Source organism: Sceloporus occidentalis, unplaced genomic scaffold (assembly GCF_023333645.1).
Source record: "Sceloporus occidentalis isolate IW3139 unplaced genomic scaffold, rSceOcc1.0.p SCAF_1, whole genome shotgun sequence".
In the NCBI taxonomy this organism is placed as follows: Eukaryota; Metazoa; Chordata; class Lepidosauria; order Squamata; family Phrynosomatidae; genus Sceloporus; species Sceloporus occidentalis.
Window position 1 is genome coordinate 61,699,740 of NW_028316981.1, and position 12,480 is coordinate 61,712,219.

At 39.2% G+C, this 12,480-nt stretch overlaps 1 protein-coding gene across 1 annotated transcript in view; it reads left to right on the forward strand.

Annotated features, from left to right (window-relative positions):
* LOC149321474 (uncharacterized) overlaps positions 1-12,016 on the forward strand; it is a 127,004-nt gene extending 114,988 nt beyond the window's left edge. The window contains exon 6 of the mRNA XM_089513267.1: positions 11,346-12,016. Coding sequence (XP_089369393.1) covers positions 11,346-11,583 — 238 coding nt within the window. The 3' untranslated portion in view covers positions 11,584-12,016. The remainder of the gene's footprint in view (positions 1-11,345) is intronic.
* Positions 12,017-12,480: the final 464 nt, after the last annotated feature.

Here is a 12,480-nt window from a genome sequence, read left to right on the forward strand (position 1 = left end):
TTCCAGGATCAGATAGGAGGCCTTTAGGGTATTATGACCTTGCTCCTATTTCTCCTCCTCTGTGAAGGAGGAGCAGAATGCTTTCATCTGACTCTTCCTGCAGTAGGCTTGCCAGGCCAAGACACTATCAGACCCTGAGATTTCCAGGCCAAAACTTCAGACCTAATGATGATTTTTGCAGATACCGCAGGAAACAGGCTCTGGTGATGTTACAAGGATCAGCCTCTAATGATGTCATTAAGTATAATACATTAAGCATTAACCACTATTGCACAAACTATGCCATTAAATACATTAAAATTAGGACAGTATATATACCCATACGTTTCAAGTTGGTGCTGTCATTCTGAGATTCCTCCGCCTCATGCTGAAGACTGGAGGAAGGAACAGGTGCTGAGGTCCAGCTATCCTATTAGTAGCTATCTTATTTTGATCATAATAAGCCACATTATGTAAAACACATAAAAGGAAGAAAAGATGGAGATACGTTGTTTTTTAAAACCTAATTTCCCACTACAATTTTTTTAAAAATGAATGCAATCAGATTTGGATTTTATGTGGAACAAGTAATGGCCTTCATATTATGCTATGTCATTTGCAACTAATTATAGTTTTCTCAAACCATTTGATTGAGGGAAAATCTCCAGTCCAATTTATCACAGCATAGACATATTTTTCTTATTGTAAGATTATCCTCTTGCAAGCATTATTTTTGAATATATGCTTTTTCATAAAGTTGCCATCATTATTTCTATAAAAGCAGCATTTTTGCCAATGTTGTGCATTTTAAAACAAGAGAAGATTTCTTTCTACTCACCTCCTTTCAGAGGAAATTTGCTTGCAAAGCAATTTCCCCCATCATTTAGAAAACAAAGGAACATACTTATAATGTTTCGTGCTGTGCTGGAGTTTTTATACAGTCAGTTCTATTAATATTATCCTCAAAATAAAGGAGAACTAAGGTTATTCTTCTGAAGGTTTTTCCTGTGTCTCCTTTTATTCTTTCTCTCTCCCTCTCTGTTTCTCTGTCTCTCTGTATATATGTATCCAAACCGAGATCAAAACTACAAACAGTAGAAATCCTGCCCGAGAGTATTCTAATGGTCATACAAGAAAGATTTACATGTAATTCTTAGCCACACTTTTTCCAAACTGGGTGGATACACACACACAAATAATAAAATAAAAGACCACTGAGTGCAACTAACACATCACAATTGGATGCTTATCACACTATGTAGTACAGGATAAGCAGTTTTCAAGTCATTTCATTTGAAAACTGCTTATCCTGTACTCAGAAAGGTAGTGGAATGGCAATGCACCCTTTCACTCCATCACTGTATTTACATTTCAGTGGTATTCATGTCTGTGTTTGCTTTCTTGTACATGGAAAACAACACCATTTACATGACCCTGTTTGCTCCACTTCCTGACTCACAACATACAAAAAAACCCAATTGCACAATTATGTAATGATGCTATTATGGAACCACCCTGACTCCCTGTCCACATTGAAAAGATGAATACATACCACAGCCCTCCCAAAAGCACTTTTTCTATGCTTTGTCCTGGCAATTAACAGTTGCCTGGTTTTCCTTTTGTATAGTACTCTTTAAACTTTTATATATTTGTTCTTTAAATATTTCCTGAACCCTGTGGGTTTTCTAGGCATTAATCCTTACTAGAATTACATTACAACTGTGCTGTTGCTTTTTTTAAAGAAATAAAATAATATTTTTAAAATGCTGGAGAACAAAGAACATGTGTATAGTGGTACTCTTGGGATTCCTGGTGGCCTCCCAGCAAAACCACTGGAATTAGAGGAGCAATAAAATTTGCACTCAAACTGCACCCACTATGCTCCCAATATTGCAATGAAGTGGAATGAGACATTCATACTCAAAGTGGTTACTAAACCATATTGTGAAAGGGTGGGGTATTAAAATATTATTTCACATGGGAGAAATCAGTTTCCAAATGAGTTATAGCATGGTATGGCATCAGGATTGGTACAATGCTGTGTGAAAGCTCCAGACAAGGACAGTATTAATGCAGTGCAATTGCAGTATAACAGTGTGTGATAATCTCTATAGTACTAACAATGTTCAGTTGGCCTAGGATGTACATTTGATGATGCTGTAATAATAACTGAATTATAGATGTGGCAGTCCATGGGGATAGCAGAATTGAGCACAAAGAGAGGAAGAAAAATATGAAATATTCTAGACCAACAAATAAAATTTAGCATCTCTGGGAAAAGAAAACAGCTTTGATCCCAGTGGTAACAGGTGTTCTGGAAGCAATTCCAAATGGACAGGCCAAAAATAATTATGAATGAAATTTCCATAGATAAGATCACAAAAAGTGACACTATTTGGAATGCCCCACACTATCAGACTGACACTTAGATTCTTCAATAGAATCTCAATAATTGTTGGTCTCAAACATCTAGTCAGTAACACCTTACTAGACAGTTAAACTGAGGTGGTGGTGGTGGTGATAATGATGATCTGTTTGACCGCCTTTCCTTTTTGATTCATGGCTCAGTTTTTCCACTTGACTCCTCCTCTCACACATTTTGAAAACTAACAGATAGATCTAATTTTGTGTCAATTCCTGGACTCCTCGTTGCATTGCTAGATGTAAATTGAGGCCAATATAAATGACTTAAGTGGAGGAAACTAGTTCTATAGGAAATCTTATATGAAATAGGAGATTGGGGAATGTCTTATGACAGAGTTGAAGTAGTCACAAAACTTGTGATTTCACTTAACCTATCATCAAATTTAGATTGAGATTACTTGAGATTACTTTTTCCAGACTAAAGAGTTATGAAGAAGTCTCCATTGGGACTTGAAGAGGCAGTCACTCCTGATCCCAATGGACTTTGGCTGAGGTTAGCTGGTTTGTCATTCAGTAATAGTTTCAGGAACATACAGACAGAGAGCAACTAGCAAGAACTGGTGGAGAGAGAGGTGGTACATCTGTGAACTTCTTCACATGGGGACCTATGTGCTTCCATCCCGAAAATGGTTAAAGTGTTGGCATCCCAGAAAAGCAAACAAATTCACTAATGATTATCACATCAGAGCACAACAAGGGGTTTTAAAGCACATTACTTAGGGAAGAAAGTGGGTAGAAAGTGAATTTGGGTTTCAGACAGATGAGGACAAATCCCTTTTTGATAGCTTGGAAATAACTTTTTTGCACATGCTCCAAACTGTCATTTCCACAAGTGCACACACATACATGCTCCAGATGGGAAGGAAAACCAATGAGGAAAATCCTCTTTGCCCTTGTTTCAGAGGAAAGTAGGCTGAGGTTTCCCTTTGCAAACTCTCTTAAAACCACAAATACACACACGCACACACTAGAGGAAAAGAGAAGGAGGCTGGTCAATAAACTTGCCTGATTTCAGCGAGGGCTGAAACTCCCAGATGCCCTCCTTTTCCAAAACATGCCCTCCATTTCTTCCTCCTGTACAGGAGGAATTCCAAAACGTCCTCTTTCTTGCTATCCCACAAGCTGTTCCCTTAAGAGACTGCAAGAGGAGGAGAGCAGCCGTGTGAGGGAAAGAGGTGTGTGTGTGTGTATGCATCCATTTAAGAACAAGGCTGCCTTCCTCTCCAGGGCACAGCAAGAAACCCTGGGAAATCTGGGAACAGAGAGAATAGGGGAATTGGTTTTCAGACTTCTGCAATTATGTGAAGAGAGCTAATTCATGAATGAACTGGACATGAAAACATAGTACTTTTGCAAAAATGCTATTTTACTGATTCACCTCACTGGCCTGGATTCTGACCAGTTTGTATGCAGCATCATCTGAAAAGCAATTGCAAAATTGTCCCTAATGCTCTGGATGACTCTGCATTGTGACCAGTTTAAACGTCCAATTTTTCCTGTGTGATAAAGTCCTGCTATGTCTTCTATAGCAGGTGCATAGGGCACAACAGGAGCAGAGGAAGATATCTCTTGCTGTGCTTGCTTCAGCAGGCTTGTCAAGTGAAAAAAGCAGAATCAACTTGCTATCTTGCTGCTAAGCAAGCAAAGGAAACCTTTTCCAGCCACACATAAACTCCAGGATTTTAGTTTCTTCTTCCCTTCACACTCATAAAGACTCCTTCCTTCCAGGAATACTAAGACTTCAGTTGCTTACTTGCACCCTTTTTCCCAAAGTTAGCAAATGAAAAAAAAAATCAGTTCAGTCACCTTTGCTGAGTATTCATAACTCCTTACCAAAACTCCAAAAAGCTTCACTTTTCTCAACCCACCCTCCTCATTCTTTCCCCCGCTCTTAGTCTTTATTATTATAAAGAAAAAACAAATAAACAAAACATTGTACCTTTACATTTAAATTGTGTACATCCATGCAATTCTGTAATCATCAGCAGTCTTCTGTGTTTATAAACTATAATGATGTTATTGCTTCCGAAGAATTGTTTTGAATATCATTTTACATACTATATAATCTGTTTGTCTTATGTTTCCTAATATGACATATTCATTCTTTATTGCTGTTCCAAACATTATAAAGTCTGTAAAAAAAATCCCTCCCCCTTAATATATCCATTTAACAGTAATAGAGTACCTTATAACATTTCTTCTTTCATATCCCATCTTATTGCTTGGTATTTTTTGACTGGGTCCCATTCTTTTTCTGTCTTCTCTTTAGATTTATCATTGATTATTGCTGTTAGACAGTCCATATCTTTAACTTCCAACACTTTAACTAGCCATTCATTCAAAGTAGGTATATATGTTGATTTCCAGCTTTTAGCTAATAAGATCCTTGCACATGTTACTAAGTTTAAAATTATCTTCCAATAACGTCTTTCATGTATAGTATCTATTACCGAGGTCATGTTTAATAAATATAGTTCTGGCACAGATGGAAAGTCAATGTTTAACATGTGCTTAATGGTTTTATATATACTTGACCAAAAGTTCTTAATTTTTGGGCATACCCACCACATATTATATAGGAGCCTCTTTCTTTTTGGCATTTCCAACAATTACTCTCTTTTAATCTGTATATTTTAGCAATCCTCACCGGTGTGTAATACCACCTGTTTGTAACCTTTATATAATTTTCTATTAAGTCCTGTGAGGCTGTAAATTTGTTGGATTTCTCCCAGGATGTTTCCCAGTATTCTAGTGGGATATCACGTCCAATCTCTTCCGCCACCCTCCTCATTCTTTTGGCTCTCCTTACTTGCTCAACTACATAGGTGCACAGGTGCACTTGGGGAGCTATGCAGTGTGAATGAGACTTGCATTTATTTAGTTTTTGAAGAAATGTTATGAATCTCAAATGTTGTAAATTGGGGCAACTCAAATTGAGATCCACCTGCAATGGAGTTTACCCAGTCACAGGGAAAGTACATTTGGCATTTTAAAATAGTTAAAACAATATTGCTAGTGATAATACAGTATAGGATACAGTACAGTACAATAATGAATGAGGAAAACACTTTTTTGTTTATATGGCAGAGTGAACATTTGTGGGAATATGGTCTTTTCCTGCCATCCTATCTAGCAGTGCCCATAGAGAATAATAATTGTATGAATCACACAGAGCCTCGTCCTTCTGAATGTTCCAACTAGAATTTACAAGGGCATTCAATTCATCTCCTTGGTTGTATTAACTCAATATCTGGCATATTTTTAAGGGCAACATTTAACCTATCTGGATACAAGGTATTTACCCTCTTTCACGCCATCCAAATTACATCTTGTGCTGCCACACCATCATAAAACTTTAGAGAACAGTATCACTCTGGGATCAATTATAGAAGCTTGGAAGCAAACTCTGTTTAAACAGCACCAAACTTTGTTTAAAAAGAGCTTTATGTCTGAGAGAGCTTTTCCTTTATATCAAGACTATCTCCTGCTACACACATTGCAAATGAAAATCTTCTTTGTGTCTCATACAAGCTTCCTAGACAATTACACCTTGGTCCAGTAAATAAGAACTGAGAGTCAGTTGTTGGGTTTCAGTGTGCAACACCTTTTATTAATTTTACAAAAGAATATCTGCATTATCAAGACAGCTAAGCAATTATCTCTCTCCTTCCAGTGTAGGCCCCTATTGAAACATCATTGCTTGTGGACAAGTTACTCTTGTAGACTACCTATTTCAGCTACAGTTGCCCCTCCTAACTCATGGACCTGAGATCACCCAAAGGGGGGGGTCCAAAACGGATCCCTGTGCAAACAGAGGGCCAAATGTACTTAGTTATGAATGCATAGATAAGTAACATCGCCTGTCCCCAAGCCTATTTTAACATCCAACCACCTCATCGGGCAAAAATCTGTTCAGCTGCCAATCGAGGCATAAGGAAGATGATGTTTTCACTATTGTCGTCATGATAAATGCCCACATGTCATTTTTAACAACCAGCAGGAACACTGAGCAATGGAGGTCTGTTCAGATGCTGACTGGGGCTGTTGCCCTAAAAGGTGGGGAGACTTGGGGTCCCTACCAACAGTGTCAGCATCTACTTGATATTTTGGTGGGATTATTAGTTCAAAAGGAGGTCTGTGAGACGTGGATAACTGGGCATCTTTCCACCTATTTATACCAGTACTCACAACAGAGAGACTCTGGTTTTAATATAAAAGGAAGTTTTTATTTTAGAAATGTGCAAAAGTGGATGCAAAGACACAAAAACAATGCAACCTTAGGAGCCATACAAAGCTAACAAAAAGAAAGGTGTGAAAGGTTGGATAGCAAGAGGTTGGGAATTAGAAGGGTTAATAATTACCAGGCCTGTGGAAGGGTCCACAGAAGGCAGAGAGTGGCTCAGACAGTCTCTGAGGGTGACACAGTAAGTGAGAGGGACCTTATGTGCACACAGGGTGCAGGGGCAAAGTGTGAGTGCATGGGGCTAGAACCGAAGCCGATATTTATATCCAATTTCATAGCTTCAAGGAGTACATGATAGTATCCTATTGTGGAACAAAGACTTGATGGGTTTCCCATGGAATTGACAAAAGGACTCCACAACGACTGATGACTTTAACTCCAGAGTGACAAAATATTGATAGGATTTGAGACAAACCCTGGATAGTTGGACAGGAAAAGTGAATAAAGACACAGCCTGGGGTGAGGTGTAAGTATGGTCCAACTGCTTTGCAATGGAACTTGCTTAGTTTCCATTATGAGAGGATATATGTAAACCCTGGGGGAGGATGGAGTAAGCAGCAAACCCATTTAACTTTATCTAGCTAGGTCTCCCATATGTCCTCAAGTCAGTATGACCTAGCTTCCAAAGGTCATTGTAACCTCTCAAAAACATGCCTAGATGCTAAATACTGAATATAAAACCCCATATCCAATGCAGAGGATATAGAGTATGCTAACACATCCCACCAGTGTGCTTGACTGTACAGTGCATGGCTGTACATGTCATCCTTCTTGTGTCCTGATTGGCAGCTGAGCTAAACTAAACTTTTTGCTTGATGTGGCTGCTGTTTGTCAAGAGGGGTGTGGAAGTGGCATTTATGACAATAGTACCATGATTATGACTATGCAGTGTTACTGAATAGAGATCTGTAAAATCTGTAACTCTAGTTATGATTCCATAATGGCAATATAGAATGCCAGCTAATGACTCTTAGCCTAGCCAGCATAGCCAATGAAAGTTGAATGAAGTAACTTTTCCAAGCAGTGCCCCTAGTGTACTGAAGAAAGGAGTAATGCTTCTGCTGTATCAGCCTCCTAACCATGACCTTGAAAATGAAAGCAGCAGCATCTAGCAATCAGATATAAATATCACAGGAAACCCTGCCTTTTGCCTCAAGTGACTTTGTCTTCCTGTTCCTTTTCTCATTTTCTGCTGTTTAAGTTTGTCTCTTGACTTTTAATCACTTGAATTATTATCACAAGTAAACTAAATTCTTTGTATGAGATGTGACAAACCTACGCTTTTGGCAACATATAGTGCTCAGTGAGATGCACTACCTGTAAATCCTGAAAGCAGGTGTTTGTAATTCAAAAACTATAAATCAATAATAGTTTTATACTGGGTGTGAATTACCAGCACTTGATTAGGAAATCTTTACCCTTTGATTTTTCTACAACTTATTTATTTACCTGCTGTTGAGTGTTGTATTTTACAATGTGTCATCTGTGGTAGTTTATAGCACTGCTAAACAATCTACCCAGCTCTGACCTATTTCCTATTGAAATATATTGATTTCCTCTTTTGCTATGCTAAGCTAATTTAAGGAAACACTGGATGTGGCTTCTGAAGAATGGTCGTCATTTTTCAGATACCGATACTACAAAGAACCTGTCTGGACAGTTGTAAAGGCTCAAAATTACAACAGTTATGTTGCATTAAGTTTAATCTTCTATTTCCTGTGCTTCCTGTCCTACATATATCTTGAGCAGCTTTTATGAAGGCATCACACTCTCTTTCATAAAGAAGCGTTAAAAATTTTGTACTGACGTGTTGTGCACTGAGGCCCCATTCATACTGAGCTATTTGCGCTGGATGGAACTGGGTAGATCCAGATCTCCTCCCCCCGAATCCCTCCAGAAGCAAGTGCCCACTATTTACCTCAGGGTAATTTAACCCTGAATGCCATGCAGCTCTGGGGAGAGTTCTCATTTGCCAAACTGGTTTACAAAAAGGCTCCTTTGCTGTCAATCAAATTCTCTTACGCTTTCGTCAAGGTGACGTTTCTTACAGTGATTGGGCATCTGGATGGGTGATTCCTCCCCTTTCCCCCCCCCTTTAAAAAAAAAAAAAAAACAGGCACCAGTATGTGCATATTATGTCAAATTTAAAAAGCTCCTCTGTGTGTGTGTGTGTGTGTGTGTGTGTGTGTGTGTGTTGTGGGTATTTGGGTCACTGCAGGTTATGGATCTTCCCTTGGCCCCATTTTCAATCCCAAAATGCAATCTAATGCCATCTCTGCATCCTGCATCCTCCCTCCTTGCCACCCCAGAGTGCCTCATACACATGTAATAATAATAATAATAATAATAATAATAATAATAATAATAATAAATTCCTCAGCTCGGAATGCCAGAAAAGGATGCCATGCATCCTTTGCTTTCCCTCAGCTACCCTTGAATTCCTTAAAGACAGTAACAAAAGCATTCTGTATCAGTTTGCCAAATTGGAAAGAGAAACGTTTGTAACATTCACATTGTAGCATTTGCAAAGTAAAAAAGCCTCCTGCAAAGTGCCTTGCTGCTGGAAGCAAGGAAATGAAAGGGAAAGTGAAAAGGCAGGCAGCCACATTCTATCTACCCACCTGTAGCAAAAAAACATGCACACAGTCTGTCAAAAATAATTTAAAAAATAATTAAAAGAGAGAGAGAAAGCTGCCTGGTGCGAGAGTGGAGGCTTGCTCTGTCTTGTGCCCTCCCTCTGACCTACCCTGAACTTGACCCTTCACCCTGCTCCTTCCTTCTCCTTCTCCTCCTCCTGCTCCATTACCTCGATCGCCCTCCATGGCCCCCTTCTTCCCCCGGCTCCTCCATCCTCCTCCTCCTCTTGCTCCTGCTTCATTACCCCGATTGCCCTCCATGGCCCCCTTCTCCCCCCCCCCAGCTCCTTCCTCCTCCTCCTCCTCCATCACTCTTGGCACCCTTTCTCCAGTTCCGCCCTCTGTCCTCCCTCTGACCTAAACCCCTCCCATGAACTTGCCCCAATCATGATTGGGGGCAAGTTCATATTCACCAAACCCATTTTTTCCCCAAAAGATACAGCTTTTACCCCGCTTCCAAATGACCCACGCTAAGGGGCATTTGTCCCGAAACGGGTGTGGAAGCCTCAGATTCGCTTGTGGGAGATTCAGGGCAAATATGAACTTCACGTGCATAATTCGGTTCCTGATCTGGGTAAAAAGTAGTCTGAATGGCCCCTGAGGCTTCAGAGATCCAAGCTCACATCAGGCCCTTGAGCCAGTCACCCTTTCTCTCAGGCTGGCCTATTCTTACAGAGCTAAAGTGGCAGGAGGAAAGCCACATACAATGCCTTCACCTTATCAGAGGAAAGAGAGGATGCATATGTAAATTGCAACATTGTCAAGCAAACAACATGGTTAACATGCCATTTTATTACCCCCCTCTCTCTCCAAAACTGTATAGAACTACACATCCTAGTATTCAGTAGCATTGAACCATGGAAGTTAAAGTGGTGTCAAACTCCATTAATTCTGCAGTGTAGATGCAGCCCCCCCTCTCTCCCCAACCATATTCAAAGATATAGCCATGTTAGTCTATAAAATCAGTATGTAGAGAGATCTTGTAGCCACCATTGTTACGTAAGCGACATGCGGCATCCGCACATCGCTGCGCATCGCTTATGTAATGAGTGTGCCATTGGCCCACTTGTTATGTCTGCCCTGCAGCAGAAAAAGAACCCACTTTTCCCGGGTTCTTCCTCCAGAGGGAAGCCGTGTGGTTTGGCGGCTGTGGCTTCCCTCTGGAGGAAAGTAGGCCACCAGCAGGCCACCCTTTTCAGGTGGTCTGTCCCAGGCCATAGTGTCTTTAAATAATACAGTTGATTATAGATGTGGTAGTTCTTCTGCCCAGGGACTCAGTGGGCACCTCAGATAACCTGTTCAGTGTCTCATGTCCAAGGTGACATCTTCAAGACTTCCCATAAGTCCACACATCAACAATTGTAGATTGCAAAGCATGCAGCTCTTTCATTCATGTAGCTGCCATTTTTTTCTTAACTGTTCCAGGAACTAGTGAATGTAGTATATCCTCGTTTCACATAGGGTTTGTATTATACTTGCAATGAATGTCTCTCCCTTGGGAAATCTGCATCAACACGAATCAAAACATAATTGTTTTAATCTGGCTAGTTTTTTTTAAAAAAACTGTTGAGTATGGGATTGTTTTATGTAATTACAAGGACTTAGAGTATTTGATTTTAAGTACCATTAAATACCACAATTATCTATCTCTCTAACGCATTTGTATACACTGGGTACTTTTTTACTTCCTGTCAGTTATACAGCACACAGCAGAAATTAAGCAGTTTGACAACTTTAACTGTTGGAATTTTAGAGTTTGTAGTTCTGTGAGATATTTAACCTTCTCTGTCAGAGAGCTCTAATGCCCCATCAAACTACAAATGGAAGCTAAAGTGGTGTTGAACCACTTTATTTCTGCAGTGTGGCAGCTGTCCTACTTCATGGTTGTTTCTAAATTAATGTTAAAAACAGGTAAAAAGCAGGCCTAATTGTACACTTCACACTGTGAGCAGCTTTTATTCCTAGAAAAAGAAGAGAAAACCAGTGGTTAAAACATACCAAGGCCTTGCCTTATTCCTCCCCACAAATGGGAGTAAAATCTTCTGTTTTGTTTTGTTTTACAGTTTCCATGAAGACTGCAATGGAGACATTACAGGAACTGATGGCTATGGAGAAAATTATTTACAAAGGAATTTTGCCAAAACTAGCGGTGCACTTGGTCAACAGTTAGTACCAGGTCATAGTATTGCCTTGCATACCATCAGTACAATACATGTTGTAGAAGTCTATAGTCATGAAAAAGATACACTTGGAACTCTGGACACTCATTTACCTGGATACAGGGCCTCAGAAACACATTGAAGGATTTGCTGGACCAAAGCCAAATGTGAACACCGATACTTGCTGAATGTGCCTTACAGACTGCATAGAAATAAATGACTGGATTATTCCTATATATCTGCTAGAGTAAATGTCAGAATATATTTGCAGATTTAACAGAGTTATTTGAAAATATATCCTGATCTGATTTGAATAAAACAATGTGTCTTGCTATTTTACAGGAAGCTGCCATTTTTGCCATTTGCAAAAAAATTTAAAAAGTGATTACATCAAAGAACTAATAGTAAATTGTTATGGCATATGTTTCTATATATATCACTTCTCAATTGTTGGTACTTTTGCTGCATGTGAACTCCCTTATGAACAAGGACAGAAGCACATGACTGCAAATTTCTTTTTATCTTCTGTTTTTTTTAAACAAACCAGGAAGTTATAAAATGTATTTTTGCACAAAAATATGAAGTAATTACAATAAACATTTTTTAAAAAAATTAAAAAGTTGTCAACTATACTTGTGGATTTATTGTTTGGCTTTTAATGCAAACTTCCAATCCTGCAGTGAACCCGTGTTAATGGTATTTTTAAAAAGTTATTTAAAAGACATATAATTTGCCTTTTCATTAAGTGAATGAAAGGCAGATTATGCAAAATATCTTTGGAAACAAAAGCAAGCTAAAACATCAGTATGCAAACAGAAGGTGATGGAAACAGTTCAGCAGGAACATAGGGAAAAGTGCAGTGGGTAGAGAACAGAGAAACTATGTCTAAATATAGGAATGCATGATAGCAGAAGGCACAGAGAAAGTGCTTGACAGGATGAAGAGACACTGAAAATGTAACTAACCAGCTGCTGCTGCCGCCTTTTCTTCTGCTTCTTCTCCTCCTGTTGTGATTATGATTGTGATTATTACAACATTC